General features: G+C 41.4%; 1 protein-coding gene across 5 annotated transcripts in view; it reads left to right on the top strand.

The window, feature by feature from the left end:
* The window catches only part of immp2l (inner mitochondrial membrane peptidase subunit 2), a 133,083-nt gene that overhangs the window by 107,873 nt on the left and 7,950 nt on the right, over positions 1-17,260 (top strand). For 2 of the 5 annotated variants that reach the window (XM_071460638.1, XM_071460647.1), the window contains exons 4-5: positions 1,997-2,062; positions 15,698-15,800. In XM_071460638.1, the coding sequence (XP_071316739.1) occupies positions 1,997-2,062; positions 15,698-15,800 (169 nt within the window). Of the gene's footprint in view, positions 1-1,996; positions 2,063-3,960; positions 4,224-15,697; positions 15,803-17,260 lie in introns of those variants that run through there. The other 3 variants (XR_011684875.1, XM_071460659.1, XM_071460669.1) reach the window with 3 other exon arrangements.

Raw genomic sequence — 17,260 nt, 5'->3', positions numbered from 1 at the left:
GTGGTTTTTTTTTCAACCCTCTGGTTGATTTGTCATCATGGTTACAATAATAAACACGTGTGTAGCGTTGTACCTACCGTTGTCACCATGGTTCAGTGATGGTTCAGTTAGGTTTAGGAAAAGATGGTGATCTGGGTTAAAATAAGTTCTTCCTCAACATTAGACGATCTTTGTTGTCATGGTTACAATAATAACAATGAACAGTCATGGATAATAGAAACAACATAAACTGCTACTGTCACATGGGAATCGAACACCGCTCTCCTGGGTCATATTCATCCATCCACCCAGGGATCCGTAAGCAGATTCTCCGTCTGTGTTTTCTCTTGTCAAAATTTCTGGACACAATCTCTAGTGTCATAGTACAGGTAGTACTGCCAACATTATTTGTTTTAGGTGTATAGGAGATTTAATTACCGCTAAGCCTTCTGGCAGCACCACCCACTAACAGACCATACATGCAATGTTAAATGTCTTGGTTGTCAATCAGCAAGAAAAGGAAGCAACCTTACCTGAACCCCTGGTGAGCTTGACTCACTTCATTCAAACGCTAAATCCACTTCAACAAAAAAACACGATTAAATTCTTGGAAATATGATGTTGGGTCAGCCAGAGATATTATTATAAAAATAAAAAATATTATAGCATAATTAGCATGGTCAAGAAATGTACTTTAGTAATTAGGATATACACAGCGCCCCAGCTTTAATGTGCTGGTGATGGTTGAAAAGTACTTTGTTGGCTGGAGAGGCCGTCTGGGCTCAATACACCAAACAGGACACTACAGCAGAATCAGTGTAAAAAACAAAATAAAAATAATAATGTCCCTCATCCACTTGTAGCTGTGGCTGTACCCTCAACACCCCTACTTCCTGCAGCTATACTTTCCCTAAAGATTTTTATTTTGTAAAGCAAAACTCAGTTATAGCATATGAATAATTTACATTTTACCAACCACATGTTTTCAAGAGAGGAGAAAGGCTCCATGTCTCCTTGTCCAGTTTATAGTTTGGGTTTGATCCAACAAGGCTCAGATTGTAGATGAGTTTGTTTTAATCATTCAGTGCTTCTAAAGCAACAGTAATATGTTCCTGTAGCTTAGAGGTAATAATACGTATTGTATGTATAGGCTGTGGGATTCTTAAAGGTCCCATATTGTATAAAGGTAGATGTCCATGTGTTTGTGATTATAAAGCAGGTCTAGTTTCTATATTAATACTGTGAAAGTGTCAAAGCCTCAGTCCACAGAGAAATGCACACAGCCTGTATTCAGAAACTGAGCCTTAAAACCAGCCGTCAGGACTTCTGGAACTTTGTGATGGCACAACAAAGCATCATCATCAAGCCCCACCCACCTGGACCCACCACCCTTCTCTGTGTGTTTACCTGAAATCTGCTATATTTTTATTTTAATCACTCGGAAAACAATCAGAGGAGAGGCTCAGATCCTCTCTTCTGATTGGCTGACTGACCTGTTGTTACTAGAGCTCCAGAGAGAAGCCTGAGAGAGGAGATGTAAAACTAGACTGCGATGGTTTTTGCTTCTTAAAACCACAAATATATCTTCTGATGGAGATCAACACTTCAGATAAAATAGTGGAGAAGTTAAAATACGGGACCTTTAAATGAGTTTGGATAGTTTAGTTTTCAGTGTTGCAGTTGGTGGTGAATCACAGATGAACGAGGTTGTGACTGATTCCTGTCAGAGCTCCATCACACAGCGGAGACAGGAGAAGCTTCCTGCTGCCTTATCTGTAGATTTTAGGCACATGTTAAAACATCACATGATGGCATCAGAGACCCGGAGACAGAAGGAGGAAATGAATGATGAGTGACTGGAGCCTTAGACTTAATTTGAATGCGCAGACAGACACCGGCTCCCTGAACACAGCCGTTTCTACAGCTCACTACATCATGGTTGCAGGATTCCTGTTTGCTTGTGTTTTCCTGTTTGGTTTTATGCTTATTGCCTTATATATGTTTAATGTTCTTCCAGGTCCCCCAAGAATCCCCAGCAGAAGATCATCAAGCGGGTCATTGGTCTGGAGGGAGACTTCATCAGGTACGAAGCAGCCGTCCTCCCACTGCAGTGACAAATCACTGAAAATCTGACCGAGCTACTCTGACTGATAGCGATAAAGGAGTAATGTGTTTTATACCACGGCCCGGTCGTAATAAACTTCAGGTATGCTGAGGCTGATGTGACACAGCAGCCTGTTAGTCAGGAAGAAGCGCAGCTGTCTCACATCTAATCGTATCAGCCTGCAGTCAAGAGGTTCACTCCATCACGCTGATTTCTAATCAGATTAACTGGCCTCACCTTGTGGCTAAAGTAAATCACTGCTCAGCTTCTGCACAAACACAAGCTGGTCACTAAGGTTAGAAACATGGAGGATTTAGCAACTATATAGTTTTACTCTCAAACACTGGAAAACATCCTACTTTAGCAATTGTAGGTAGGATGTCAACACTTTCAGGTGCTGGGATATATTATAGAGAAAAAGAAAATTCCTTTTTGCCGTATGAAAACATACAGTTGCTGCTTTATGGGGGAAAATGTTGCGCAACAAGCTGCAACATCAAGAAAGAATCAACAACAAATGTTAAATGTTAAATGAACAGCAGATGGAAGAAAAGATGCTTTGAAATAAAAAAAGTTTTGAAAGTTTTAAACTTGCACTAACACACTGTTGAGGCCACTTGAGGAGCTTTTTAGTTGAAATGTTGAAAGAGGTTATTTCCACATCCAGTTACAGATCAACATGATCATTCATGTTGGAGTCATGTTTGTCTCCAGCTGATGAACCTAAGTCCAGTCTTCCCTCTGTTTTAGCTCAGTGTTTGGGCTCCACCAGCTGCTGTTTGCTGATCAGCAGGTAGAGGACAGTGGCTTTTTACAGCTGTTTGTCTGAAAACAGCTGCTGCTGCGGCTGAAAGTGACGAGTGAGAGTGAAAACTCTGTAAAAACACTGATTTTAAAACCTCTTGTATCTTAGTTTCTTCTTTTAAGACCCAATGTGACATGTCTAGTATATCATTTCATCATTTTTAAGACATGTGACTGATGAAATACAATGTGATTTGAAGAAATTTGGGTCAACAAGGCAAAATCCATTATGGGAAATGTTTTTTGTTTGTCAGCTGAGAGATACTGAAGCAGATTACAGCAGTTAGCTGGATGACAACAATAAAAACAAAAACTTACAATATTCAGACACTGAATCAACCTGCTAAGCTGCTAACCAGCTAATCAAGGCTCAGGGTGAGACATGTTGGGGGAGGAGGAGGAGGAACCAGTATCAGTATCTTTGTCTTCCCCCTAATATTCATCAACATTTTTTAAAAAAGCAATAAACCTTATAAAGAGTTGAACTGATCAGCAATATCATATCAGATCTGCTTCAGAGGCTGAGTAATAAGGTTTCAGTGAACATCAAGTTGCTGTGCTGAGGTTTTAGAAGAAGACTTGGGTCTTAATAGGCTACAGTTATCATCATAATATCATCTCTTACCGTAGCCTGAAACTTATTAATAAAAGCAATTAAAATCACAGAGTACCAGTTCTTGTAAATTTGAGCCCATTTCAATCAGTCAGGGGATCTCTAATAAAAATTTAATAAATTTAATGAGACTTTTACTCTAATAAGTGATAAATAACCTTAATAAATAATGCATAAAAAATCTCTGGTACCTCCACGAGTCAAACCATGAATAAATCTCGTATGATTTTCCCCAGAGTTTGTAAAGTAATTGTAACTTGATCTCTTTTTAATGAAAGATTACTATTTCAATAATGGCGAAGTTGAAGATATTTGAAACATGAAATAGTGGAAAACTATATGATAACATTATATAGCCATATTGATTTATTATGCATATATTTAGTCATTGATTTATTATTTAAAAAATATTTTAATTTGGCATCATTTGTTCTCCATATTGTTAACCATCCTTAACAAGCGCCCAGCTGGAGGGATTCATCTGAGTGCTCTTCCTCATCAGCTTCCTTCATGTAAATCTTCAGAACAGCCTCCTCCAGAATCACCATCATCATCCCCACAGCATGAGCGATGATTACATCCTCCTGTGTCAGCGCCGTTATTGGTTCTGTCAGGTCCAGAGGACGTTACAAGTCACTGTGATGAGACACTAAAGGAGAATTTCAGCCTGACTGACAGCAGATCCCGACCAGCCAATCACTGTGGCAGGTGTCTAACGGACAGGTGAGGCGACGCCTCTCAGGACGTGGATACATCCTTAAACCACGTTCATGCTTCAGATTTAGATTTAAAGGGGAACTCCACTGCTGTCCCACCTGAGAGTGTGTTTCCAGATGTTGGGGAGAAAGCACAATAAAGCTTTGTCTAAATGATAAATGTCCTCAAGTGGTGATGAAGATAAATGTAGCAATTATACAGTAAATCATCATCATCATCATGCCCTAAATGTCCCCCCACATGGTTGTTTGAAAGCTGTGGAATCAACTCATCTTTTCTCATTTACTTCATGTAAATATATGACTCATCAGATGCTCTGACTCTGGTGCAGAGCTGCTGCAGGTTCTTCATCTCAGATGGAAAAGTAAAATAAATCCCTCTGTAATACTCAACATGAATATCTGAGGTTTATTGAACTCATTTTCTCAAATTCAGTTAACTTCATGTAGCTCAGCTTGTTTTACATTCTCAAAACTCATGAAATGAAATTGAACCAATTATTTAACTAAAGTTCAGTGAACTCACATTTTAAGGCGGCGGAGGAACTCACACTTTTTTACCTGAACCGGCCTCGATTTGATTTACAGTGCCCAGGTTATCTGACGGCATTTCTGGTGGCTAATTATCCGTTCAGCTCCGCCACTCGCCTCCCAGTGGGATTTTGAATGCAGGACTTTTACTTATAACAGATCTGACATCTCTGCTCGAGGCTAGCAGCTCCAGGCTAAATTAGCTACTACTTACATATCACAACTGAATCTCCCACCAAACTGGCTGTTGTTGAGTTGCATTGTGGGTAATGTAGGCACCCAATTCTGTGGAATAGTCCACTGTATTTATAGCAGGGCTCTGTTAAATAAGGACTTGAGTGATTAGTGATCCAGTCGGCTGCTGCAGCCTCACTTCAGTGGGGTCATCGCTGCTGCTGCTGCTGCTGAGACTTTTCTTGTACAAGCAGCAGCACTGGCTCTGCAGGATCGAGCTCACATTTCACTCACTCACAACCTGAAGGGTTTTTTTTTTTTTTTTGATCTGACGTGGAAAGCGGCTTCAGTGACTTCAGTGCAGCATGTGACCTGACATTTGAAAGGTCAGTCAGAGACTTTCTACATTCACTTCACCTTCAAGATGGTGGTTCAGAGCTTTTTAGCTGCAGCTGCTGCTCTTTCTCCTGTCACAGGTAGAGAAGCTGCCAGTTTATTACAGTCACGTTGGTAACAACAGTCCTGTAATAAATTTTCCTTCATTAAGGTTCAAATGTTCCGTTTTTATTTTATGGAGGTGTTGATGCGACAGAGCGGTCACTTTGGAGGCTGCAGTTTGTGTTGCTGGGCTGTTTCTGTGTCAGACCTCATTTACATCAGCGAGGGTCAGCCGACTCCTCCTCACACCATAATCTGCATCTTATTTCCACCACGTGTTATCGGACAGTTTTAACTTGTATTTCACTATCACTGTATACCTGGGCCGATAAGTACCAATACACAGTAGGGCTGTCAATGGATAAAAAAAATTAACTTTCGCACATTTTAATCGCACATTTTAAAAATGAATTAATCGCGATTAAAGTTTGTTTTTCCTCTAAAGACTAAAGCTTCTTCTAGGGCAAATTTAAATGTAAAATAAATCACCAAATAAATGAGTAATCACAGAGGGTTTATATTTCAAACACCACTGTTTAATCGCATCTTCACACAAAACTACACAGAACTATGTCGTTTCAAAGAGAAAACTCATAAAGTGCAACTTGATTTCAAAATCAAGGCTCAACTGAGATAATCACCATCTTGTTTGCGCCAAAATAAATTGTTTTAACAACAAAAAATATGATCTATATTGTGCCTGAGAACGTGTCCATAGAAACAAAAAATAACAAGGTTTCCATCGGATGTTTTGCATTAAGGTGATATTGTAATGGCAAATTGCTCCTGTGAAAATTTGACTTTGCAAATTGTGCAAATACTTTTGTTTTCAAAATAGTTCAGTCGAGCTGCTTTTTAAATAGAAATTTTCCACCTAAAACTCCCTCACCGCTGGTCTCCATCTTCTGTCCATCCATCAGCTACGCCACCTCCTCTGGGGGTTGTGAGGCAGCTGATCGGGGCACCGGACACATCACCAGTCTATCACAGAGCAGACAACCTGCTTGTCTTTGGACTGGAGAGGAAGCAAATACCCAGAAGACACAGGGGCGGGGCGAGTAAACAGAGACCACAGTTAGGTTCTGTTGCTAGGCGACATCTAGTGGTCGTAGTGATGATGACAGGAGCAAAGGGAAAAGTGCGGTGACGTAGTTTATAGAGCGACAGAGTCCACGTCAGGAGGAGGTTGAGGTGGATGGATGAATATGACACAGGAGAGCGGTGTTCGATTCCCATGTGACAGGAGCAGTTTATGTTGTTTCTATTATCCATGACCGTTCACTGTTATTATTGTAACCATGACAACAAAGATCGTCTAATGCTGAGAAAGTACTTATTTAACCCAAATCACCATCTTTTCCCAAACTTAATCAAGACATGACTGTAATTATAGTAACCATGGCAACAAAGGAAGGTACGCCACTCTCTGTACAGTCTGCTTGTTTGTTACTGTAACCATGACAACCAAGGTCTGGTACGCCTGCCGCCATTGGGGCGCTATTTTAGGAGACACTGCTGTGAGTCGCATCAGAGGTTGTTTGTTGTTCAGGTTGAAGGACTTGTTGATTGAAAATGTCCTGTTTTTATTTGTTTAATCTTTGATTGGACGTTTTATAAATGTCAGGCGCTTTGTTTCGCTGTTTTTTCTCAGTGTAAAAATGAGGGATTTCGTTTCTGTCCCTGTGAAGCAGACTTCACTGGAGCATTTCAACTTCTGAGGCTCAGTGTTGGCTTGAAATTGGAGTTGAATTTGCATCTGAACTGGCATTAAGAACACATTAAGGTTAGGTTGCAGATAGCTATTTTTATTCATAGTCTGAGTGCATTGGATAGAAGGGACTGTGTGTGTGTGTGTGTGTGAGTCATGCTCTTCTCCCTGGATTTTCTTCAGGAAGAGGCGGGAGCTGTTCTCAGCCTGTTACACTGCGTTCTCGTGAGGAAATGAGCTCCACAGCTCAGATAATGAGACGCAGCAGGAGAACAGAGCAGGCCGGGCTGCTGGCTCTGATACAGCAGCTCCTCAAAACTCACCGTCTCATTGTTGGACTGTATTTTATTTATTACAGAGACCATTGTGTCCCCAGTCTGTCTCCCTGCCCATTAGCATTGAAGTTTTTTTTCATTTTTACCTTTTAATCAGGAGCCTCAGAGGGTGAAACTTTCCCTCACACTCCCAAACTTCTGACTGATGACTAAAAGCAGATCATTGCTATATGTGTTGTGGTTGTGTTACATTATCTGATGCAGGCACTGATTATGTGTAATTATTCGGCATCATTTATGAGATTATTAGTCACAAATCATCAGATTTTGCTCCTGTTTCAAAAAACATTTCTGCTCATTTCAGTTCACTTTGCTCTGTATTGAACTTGTAAAGACTTCAAGGCCAAATTTGAGCCTCTGAAGTCGCAGCTTTTGCTAACACCTTATTCTCAAATGTATTTTAAGAGTGAAAGAAAATATAAAAACCTGCCTCCAGGCTCGATTCTGACCCTTTTTGAAGGTTATTTAACTCCTCCACCAAGAAGAAATCAGGCTATTGTTTCCTTTTTTGTGGAAATCTGTTGGGGCCAGATAAACCTCAAAATCCTTTTTTATGTTACACACATATTGTATTTCCCAACAAAAAGATTTAGACCAGTGCCTGCCAAAAAGCGCAGAGTGTGAACTGTCAATACATTTCTCAGACAGGACGGCACAGCTTCAACCAAAATCAATTAATGCTTGAAAAAAAATGCATTAGTAATAACAACAGTTTGTTATTTTTTTTACCATTAAATCTCCAACTTTAATGCCTCAAATTTCCTGTAATTTGCAAAATTATGGGGCACACCAAAATAATAAATTTTAAATTCAGTTCTTAAACCCTTAAATCTGTTGGGAGGAAGAACATAAGCAACAATTATTGACTGATGTTCTTTAAAACTCCAACATCACAATCAGCTAATTAAAATACACTGCTTTTAGTCTGCCTTTAATCCCCTTCATGCCGGTTTGTTGTGTTGGCTGCTTGTCAGTCAACTACTTCTAAAGCCGCTCATGTTCTTTGTTAATCACTGATATCAAAGAATGCTGAATGACAATAAATTACAGCTTCCTCACACGTTTTTACCAACAAGTAATACAAACTAAATGATAACATGTTTGTCGCTGTCTTCAAAAACGGCACATGATCTGTTCCTGATTTGGTGTCCTTGTCATCACAGTTGAAGCAGCTATAATCTATATTTTTATAATAACAATGTACCAAGTGACATGTGAAAGGAGTCTCCTCTATGGTACAAATGAATTATCAGAGCTTTATAGTGAGTTATAGGAGCATTTAGCAGAGAACGAGCCAGTTGTTTCCTTTGGGAGCTGGTGGAGACCAAACACAGAGCTAAAAGAGACTGAGATTCACCCGGTGGACTCCAGGTGAATCATCATGTTGCTCTGTGTCTTGTAAATGTGGCACCGTTGTGGCTGCAGCTCTCACCATCCATAGCCTAGGTGAATATCGGTGCTGTGAAATCAAACTACAACACTGTTCAACTTAAAGAAGAAGAGCAGCAACAGTTTTCTTCTCTGTGTGATTCACCGCTGAGTCCGTCTTTATCTGACTCAGTGTCTTGAGACAGCTGGCCTATTCCTGGTCCTCCTTCACGTCCCCTCGGTCAAGTTCACACCCCCACACCTGTCAATCATCTTGATGAACTGTCATCTCCTCTGAAGCTGAAGCCAGCTGAGTCCATTAAAGCTCCACATTTGTTGAAGAATGAGAGAACCAACACAATTAAAAACATTGCCTCACAGGTTTTTAGTTTTTCACTGATTCCTGTCACTGTGGCCTCTTTTCCACTTGTCAAGAAACAACACCTGCAAACATCTTGCTTTTGTTGGCAATGGAAAAGGGTACAATCAGCATTCACACCCGGGTCAAATGACTCTGCAGTAGATGGGGGTGTTTATGGTATTTATCAGCTCTGATCAACACCTGTGTGAACCTGTATAATTTTTGCCACTTTTCCGTCTTTTAGAGAACAAACACCGTAAACACACCTTTCACCTGCTCAGCATGGTGCTGTTACACCAGAAACACTGCGCTCAGGGACGAACGAGTGAGCTGTAGCCCCGAAATAAGTTTCAAAAACACACAGTGACTGAAGCGTCTCACACAGAGGAGCGCCAACCTGGGAATGACACATGATAGATCTGTTATAAGAGTTTGCATGTTTAGAGGGTTTACTGTATAGTTGTTGTTATGCCTTCCCTATAAATAACAGCACAGCACATGATAAGCAGCGTCAAGTCATAACGTAGACAGTCACAGTACGACGAATGCTGCTTAACTTACAGCCGTTATTGTGACTCCAAGCTTTGAGAATGGTGGCGGTGAAGGAAATTTACAGTTCTGCATAGTGTTGAAAACATTGTTCATCAACTGTTTTCTACCAATGCTGCAGTTCCTATATGAAAACTGTTGGGAGCGTATCAAATGAAAAGCTGCTGTGACCAGAAACCATCAGGAGTGAACTGAAAACATATAATTTCTTCAGCAGCGACACATTAAGACTCATGAATAGAAAATCTGTCCCAGTGTAATGTCTCACTGTGAGGCGTGTATGAGGATGAAGGTAGTAACTATATTGTGCTTTACTTTGACCAAACTAATAGCTATTCAGATGCAGACATTCCTGTGGACAAGATTCTTGTAATACATTTTGAAGAGATGTGAAAAGAAGTCATGAAGTTTCCCTGTGATTTTCCAGTTCATACAACTGTTCTGATACTTCGATGATTCAACTTATCAACAATCAAGATTCAGTTCATGAAGAGCTTTGTTCATTCTCCCAGGGAAAACTGTGTATAAATTAATTTACTGTAAATATTCCTTCTGTCATTTTTCTTTGTAATGAAAACACTCCCCAAAAAAAAGGATATGATATATGTCTTATATTTAACTTAAAAAATATAGAATAATAAAGATAAACTGTGCTTCAGGGCTGTAACTGAGGACGTGTCCTCTGTAGCAGTGGCTGCAGATGTTAACATCATGCATGCAGCACATGATGCCTCAGAACAGATCATCCAGCTAAGTGACATCAGCGTGAACACAGTGGCTCTGACAGGCAGCGCACCACCCAGTGACCCAGTGAACACATCAGATCCACAGTCAGACCCTGCGGCAGCGCCACAGAGGCTGAGAGGAAGTGGCAGGGCATTGGGCGCGCTCACGGTATCACAACACGCCGTCATCATGTGATTCATCCCGGCAGCTGTTTGTGTCGGGTGCCACCGTGCAAATTACAGGTCGCTGTCTGGGGACGGGATGAATAATTAACAGGCCTGTGATGGGTTCCCCCGGCGTAGGCGGTGCTGACGACACCGACTGTCGGCTGGTGTTGTCTTTAACAGGCCAGGTCGACATAAATCACAGCTCAAGTGTTAATCCGGCCGCACAGGCCGGGCCATCTGCCCGCCTGTAACCATCAGCCACAGAGAGGGGACAGCTTCACAGGCTCATCTCCACTGAGACACGTAAATCTCCCACCGTCGCTGTCAGGCCAGAAGAGACTGAGTGGGAGTGTTAACGGTGGCGCAGTGAAGGACAATCAGAAATGAACTAATGGTAACACAAAAATAAAGGTCATTTGTCCGTTAAACCATCACTCAGGTGTCCCTCCAGCCGTCACAGTCACTCCGGCCCAACACAGAAATTTTACACATGGAAAATCACTCCATCAGTATTTTGGAAATGAACCTAATGTGCAGTCAGACCAGTGAACACAGCACAGATACTGTTGGCAATTTTGTGGAGGCTTTTATCAAAATTGAAAAACCTGGTGGTCTGCTCCAAGCAAAATTGAATGTGCCCTGTTCTCACAGACAGAAGTTGCAACACATTTGTGTTTCATTGCTGCAGGGTGTGCAGGCTGGCCAGCTGCACCTGTCTCACCTCGGTACAGCCTCCGTCACTGGCCGTCCACAGCACAGAGGCCTCTGCTCATGGTCATCAGTGTCCAGCGGTTGGTTTTGGTTTTGATAGTTTTGCAGATGGTCCAGAATGCAGCAGCCCGTCTGGTCCAACCAGTCCTCCAACCTGCAAATCTTTTTTTCATCCCTCTGATACGACCCATAGGAGTTAAAGTGCAGTCTCAGCATCTGAAATGAATTCGCCTCGTGTCACTTTGACCTGTGAAGTTATGAGCTGGTATCAGAAAATGGCCAAGAGTGATCTGTACTTCTTCAATTTCAAATGGACTGATGGTGAAATCTCATAAATCCCTATTTGTGTAACTGCAGGACAAAATCATCCAGGCGGCAAAGTGGAGCAGTGAGAATGAAGGTGAGGACAGATGAGGAAACCGATGAGGAAACAACCAACAACCCTCTGATACGAACCATAGCTGCGTGCCGCTACAGCAGCAGGTGGACTGGACATTTGTTGTCATGGTTACTATAATAACAGTCTTGTCTTGGTTAGTCTTGTCAACCTCCTCCTGACGTGGACTTTGTCGCTCTATAAACTACGTCACCGCACTTTTCCTTTTGCTCCTGTCATCATGACTACGACCACTAGATGTCGCCTAGCAACAAAACCTAACGATGGGTCATAGTAACCTGCTGACAGACGACCTGTGACCTCATTTGTTACAGGAGGTGGTCCTGGTGCTCTAAGTTACATCTGCACAGGTCTGTGTAGTACTTCATACATGAAGAAATCCAGTCACATTTCCCTCCAATTAAACTGAGCCGTGGCTGCGCTGTATGTCGGGTAATGTCAGAAATCACAGCTCAGACACGTCGTGGCCCCGTCAGGACTTAACACTGGGCTGTTGACAGCTTCAATCCAAACACACCGTGTCATTTCGTTACTCATCTTAATCCAGTGGTGCTGTCAGCTGCCGTCGACCTCTGCCTCATTAGACTCCTTTCAACCTCTGCAACGCTCGTCAGCTACTGATAACACTGATGACGAGGTGTGTGTGTGTGTGTGTGTGTGTGTGTGTGTGTGTGTGTGTGTGTTCAGGAGATATGTGAATGTTTAACTCATCTTAGTGAAACATCCCGCTCATTGCCTCGGCGACACTCTAACCCTTTGTTCAGTAGTGGCCCAGATTCAGTGCAAACACTCATGTTCAGACAGCGACAACAACACAATTGGTAGCATCTGGAGGCTCTTTGAAGCGTCTGTGATGTAACTGTGTGTCCTTGTGTTATTTTGGTATGTATGAGTACGTCTGCTGTGTCTAGGAACAGACGAGTGTGTCTGCTGCCGGCCTGATGAGTCTGTGGATGCGATGAGGCTTTCAAAGGCGTGGTTTATATGTGAGCTACAAGGTGTTGTCCTGGTTGTTTTTGCAGTCAAAAGATCATCAGGGTGAATAAAGTTTGACTCAAATCACTCTTTAAATAGCAAATACACTTGTGTGCCTCTAATGCCCACGTGTTGGTCGGAAAATTGTTGGCACCATGGGTGAAGTGGGACACTTAATATTACCGGGAAATTACTTTATTTAAACACTTCAAGAGTTGTTTCCCTTACTTTATACAACACTATACTGTTAGCCTACACAATAATCAATCCAGCCCCGGACCTGAGACACTAACGCCAGGAGTCGTCCTGACCCTCTGCTGCTGGTTGGCACATTTGCTGTTTTGAGTCAGTGGAAAGTTATTGTGCGATTGACCAACAAAAACCTGCTCTGAAGTCAGAGCTGCAGTATCTCACTGTTATTTTAAGGGTCTATTATCAAAAGAATAATATGTGCCAACTGTTACACACATTGCTACGTCATGTTGTTACGTTATATTATTTGTTGTGTAACATTAACATGCATCATTTACCTGGTAAATCCACCTTTCCTTTTTTATTTTATAAACCGTGTCACCTGAACATCGGCTCACCTGATCTGCTAATAAAACTTCATTTCCTGTTGTTGCTGTTCCACAGTTGATCAGTGGGACAAACTGGATCTGTCAGCGTGTCCAACTCTAATAATGAGACTTTTTGTGTCCTCTTCATTATTCAGTCTGATGATGTTTGTTTCAGCTGTGTAGCCGTGTTAGAGCAGAGAGATTATCACCTGTGTCTGTCCCAGCGACGTGATTCTCAGCTGATGCAGAAACTGCAGATGTTGTGTAAGAGGAACTCATCTGTCCTCACCTTCATTCTCGCTGCTCTACTTTGCCGCCTGGATGATTTTGTCCTGCAGTTACACAAATAGGGATTTATGAGATTTCAGCACCCGTCCATTTAAAATTGAAGAAGTACAGATCACTCTTGGCCATTTTCTGATACCAGCTCACAACTTCACAGGTCAAAGTGACACGAAGCGAATTCATTTCAGACGCTGTGACTGCACTTTAACTGAAGCTCTGTGGCTCGTCCGGGGCGCAGTCAGTGTAGTTTGAAGTGCTGTAATGCAGCACTGAGATATATAATTTCTCCAAGCATCAAATTGAGATTATTAAGATGCATCATTTTGAAAGCTTTTTAAAAATTCTGCTCAGAGGCATCGGAGATATGCCAGTGAGGAGCGGCTGAGAGAGCGACTGGGACAGATCCATCGCTGCTTCTGCTAATTTCACAGTGCAGATAACATCAAGGTCACATTTCCTCTCACAGCTTTGAAAGGAATTCTGGCACATGTAGAAAGAAAAATGGTTAATTATAGTAGAAGTATGTGAGGCAGGTTAATGGAGAAAAGGTTAATCAAGAACAATTGCAGCTCTTCATCACAAAATAACTGCTGGGATGAATTTAAAAGCCACAGGCTGATGATTTTCCCTCCGGCTCGTCTGCTCATTCTTTATCTCAACACACCAAACCTGGTTAAATAAAAGACCAAGTACAGTGAAGTCGATCGTTCTAGGTTCTGTAAAGATTTCACACTCATTCGCTTTCTAATGTATATGTCACATAGATCATAAACTCTTTTTCTTTATTCCTGCAAAAAGGCTCCATCTCATTTTTTGGTTGTTTTTTTTTTTTTGAGAGTCAGTAAATTCAGCTCAAAATCAATATTTATGTATCCGAGGCCTCTTCAGTCAGCCAGCCTCCGGGACCCGCACAAGGAATTGCAGACAAATTTCCATCTAAAAAGTCACTGAAGTTATAATTCACAATGTTCCCTAAATGATAAATCAGAGCTGGGACAGACCCATAACGGTCCAGAGGGAAGATGAAGGGCGCTGGTCCTTCTCCTCATAAATATGACGACCTGATTGAAGCAGGATGAGATGAACACCACCACCACCACCTCCTCCACCTCCTCCACCCTTATTAGTCTCAATGTATCCGCGGATAAGATCTTTGTTTGAGCGATAAGGCGGCGACAGGAATCGACGCTGGAGGGATGATTTTAGAGGCTGATGATTAATGATAATGAAATGAAAGCGATAATTGTGCCGGAGATTTGATCTTCCATCAACAAAGACCTTAACTGCAATTTTCCTCCCTCAATTTTGATCTTTTCTTTCTCTTGTCAGTGGTAATGAAGCAATTATTCATCCCATCTGGAAACTAAAAAAAATCTCACTCTCACTGCAGGTCATTCTCACATTTTCTCTCCTGTTCCTGTTTGTTTTGCGGACGCTGTTAAAATTACAAACATAGTTAACAGTTGAGCACCTGATGTAGACATTTATTTTAAAGGTCCCATATTTTACTCTTAAGTGTTGATCTCCATCAGAAGATATATCTGTGGTTTTAAGAAGCAAAAACCATCTCAGTGTAGTTTTACATCTCCTCTCTCAGGCTTCTCTCTGGAGCTCAAGTAACAACAGGTCAGTCAGCCAATCAGAGGAGAGGATCTGAGCCTTATCTTTTACTGAAAGCAGTAATACTACAGTATAGAAATGCTCTTTAAAGGCCATGTAATCAAAATTTTACTTAAATCAAGGTATAAAAGTATAAGCATCAAAATAAACTTAAGATACCAAAAGTGAAAGAACTCATAATATATAATGACACACTTCAGGACTCTGTTTTATCATTGTATTAGAATTAAAATCCCTTCTTGTATAATTTGAATGTACATGTGTGGCTTTAGCCATGGCTGAAATAAAAGTTTCTGTTTGTGTTTTTATTTATTTCTTTCATAGCAAAAGTTGCTCAACTTTCCAGCAAGAGTTTTATATTGATTTTCAGGTCATTATTGATATTCTGAAACTCAGCACTGCTTATATTCTGGGATTTGGTTACGTCGATGGCACAATAAGGAAATAAACAGAAACTCATCTGTTTTAACGTCATTAGATTTCATTGCCAAGAAGAATCTCTTGCAAACGGCTCATTAAAAACAAAATCTTACTTTTCTTTTCTTTAACTTTCTTCCTCTATCTGCATCTCTTCAGGACTCTGGGCTACAAGAACCGATACGTTCGAGTTCCAGACGGTCACTTCTGGATCGAGGGGGATCATCACGGACACAGTCTGGACAGCAACAGCTTCGGACCGGTACGAGCTGAACCCACCGCTGGTGCAGATTATGTAATATTGTAATAAGCAATAATATCATTTACAGTTTGATCACATTATTCTCCCATTAGGTTGCATAACAGATGCAGAGCCACTGTATAATTACATAACTGTTAATAACAATAAAATAATCCTAAAGTGTAAAGTAATGAGAGACACACACAGACATCCCTGTGTCCAGCAGTGTTACCACAAACTGACCTAATGACCCAAAGCCTCTAAAAAATACAATGTAAAAAGAATATTATGTGAGAGAATATTTAAAGCTACAATAAGCAAGTTATGACAATCAAACTAACGGTAGCATGAGACTCAGCAACCCCCCCGCCTCTCCCTCCCTGCTCAGTGACGCTCCATCAAGCCCTTCACCTACATCCTCGTCGCGTTCGCCGTCTCCTCTGATGCAGGAGTTGGGAGCTCGCTAGCCTGTGAGTCAGCCATAGTGACATCTTCCAGCTCAGAGGTTCGGTGCGAGAGGAGTAGTAGACCTGAAGCGAGTTCACATATCGATCAACAGTCGTCGGCTCCCAGGGGGGAAAATCTCTGCTCTGCTGCCAGACTGTTCAATGAGTCTGAGTCACAGACGCCTCTGACAGCACCTCTCCACGCTAGCTTCTGGAGCATATATCAGCCGGAAAAATTAAATAAATAAGAAAAAGTTTATACTGTAGCTCCAACTTATGGACTTAAGGTTTGTGTGTAATTTTGCCTAAAATATACAACATACACAAAAACTCACTAATTTGTAACTCCAAGTTATTTGTTTATGTGTAGTTTTAGTAGCAGAAATAAATGTGAGGATGATTTTTCAGACATGAAATATAAACAGTGCAGCTAAACTAAAGAATGAGTTCAAACTGAATTCAGTGTCTGAATACAGGCTGTGTGCATTTCTCTGTGGACTGAGGCTTTGATACTTTCACAGTATTAATATAGAACCTAGACCTGCTTTATAATCACAAACACATGGACATCTACCTTTAGACTGGATGGACCTTTAAGGCTGTAGTGCTTTCATTTATATGGCTGACAGTTTGGTGACAGGTATAAGCCGGGAAGCTGAAAGCTTTAGTTAGTGTCAGACCACACTGTAAAACTTATTTTGCTGTTAAAGCCTTAGTTAATGACAATCATGATGGATGCTCACCCGGTGTTCTAACCGTGAATCCACTGATACATTTTCATGAGAGGTTTCCTCGGATGACTGTAACCTCTTTAGGAGGGATAAAAACTCAAGGGGAGGTGGTGTGGCCTCTTTCCTGCACTGCTCTTAATTCACTCACAGTTGAAACACATTTTGAGTTTCTGGCTGGTTTAGTTAGTGTGGTTACACTGTACAGACTTTTATCTGCTTCCTTCTCAGCTACTGATGTTTTAGCTTCATATAGAACCTCAGAGATGGATCATTTTAGGTGATATTAGCTGAAACTGGCTGAGTC

The sequence above is a fragment of the Trachinotus anak genome, unplaced genomic scaffold (assembly GCF_046630095.1).
Source record: "Trachinotus anak isolate AG129_WGS33_773 ecotype Australia unplaced genomic scaffold, CSIRO_AGI_Tana_v1 ptg000002l, whole genome shotgun sequence".
NCBI classification, from domain to species: domain Eukaryota; kingdom Metazoa; phylum Chordata; class Actinopteri; order Carangiformes; family Carangidae; genus Trachinotus; species Trachinotus anak.
This window is presented reverse-complemented; position numbering and strand designations above follow the sequence as displayed.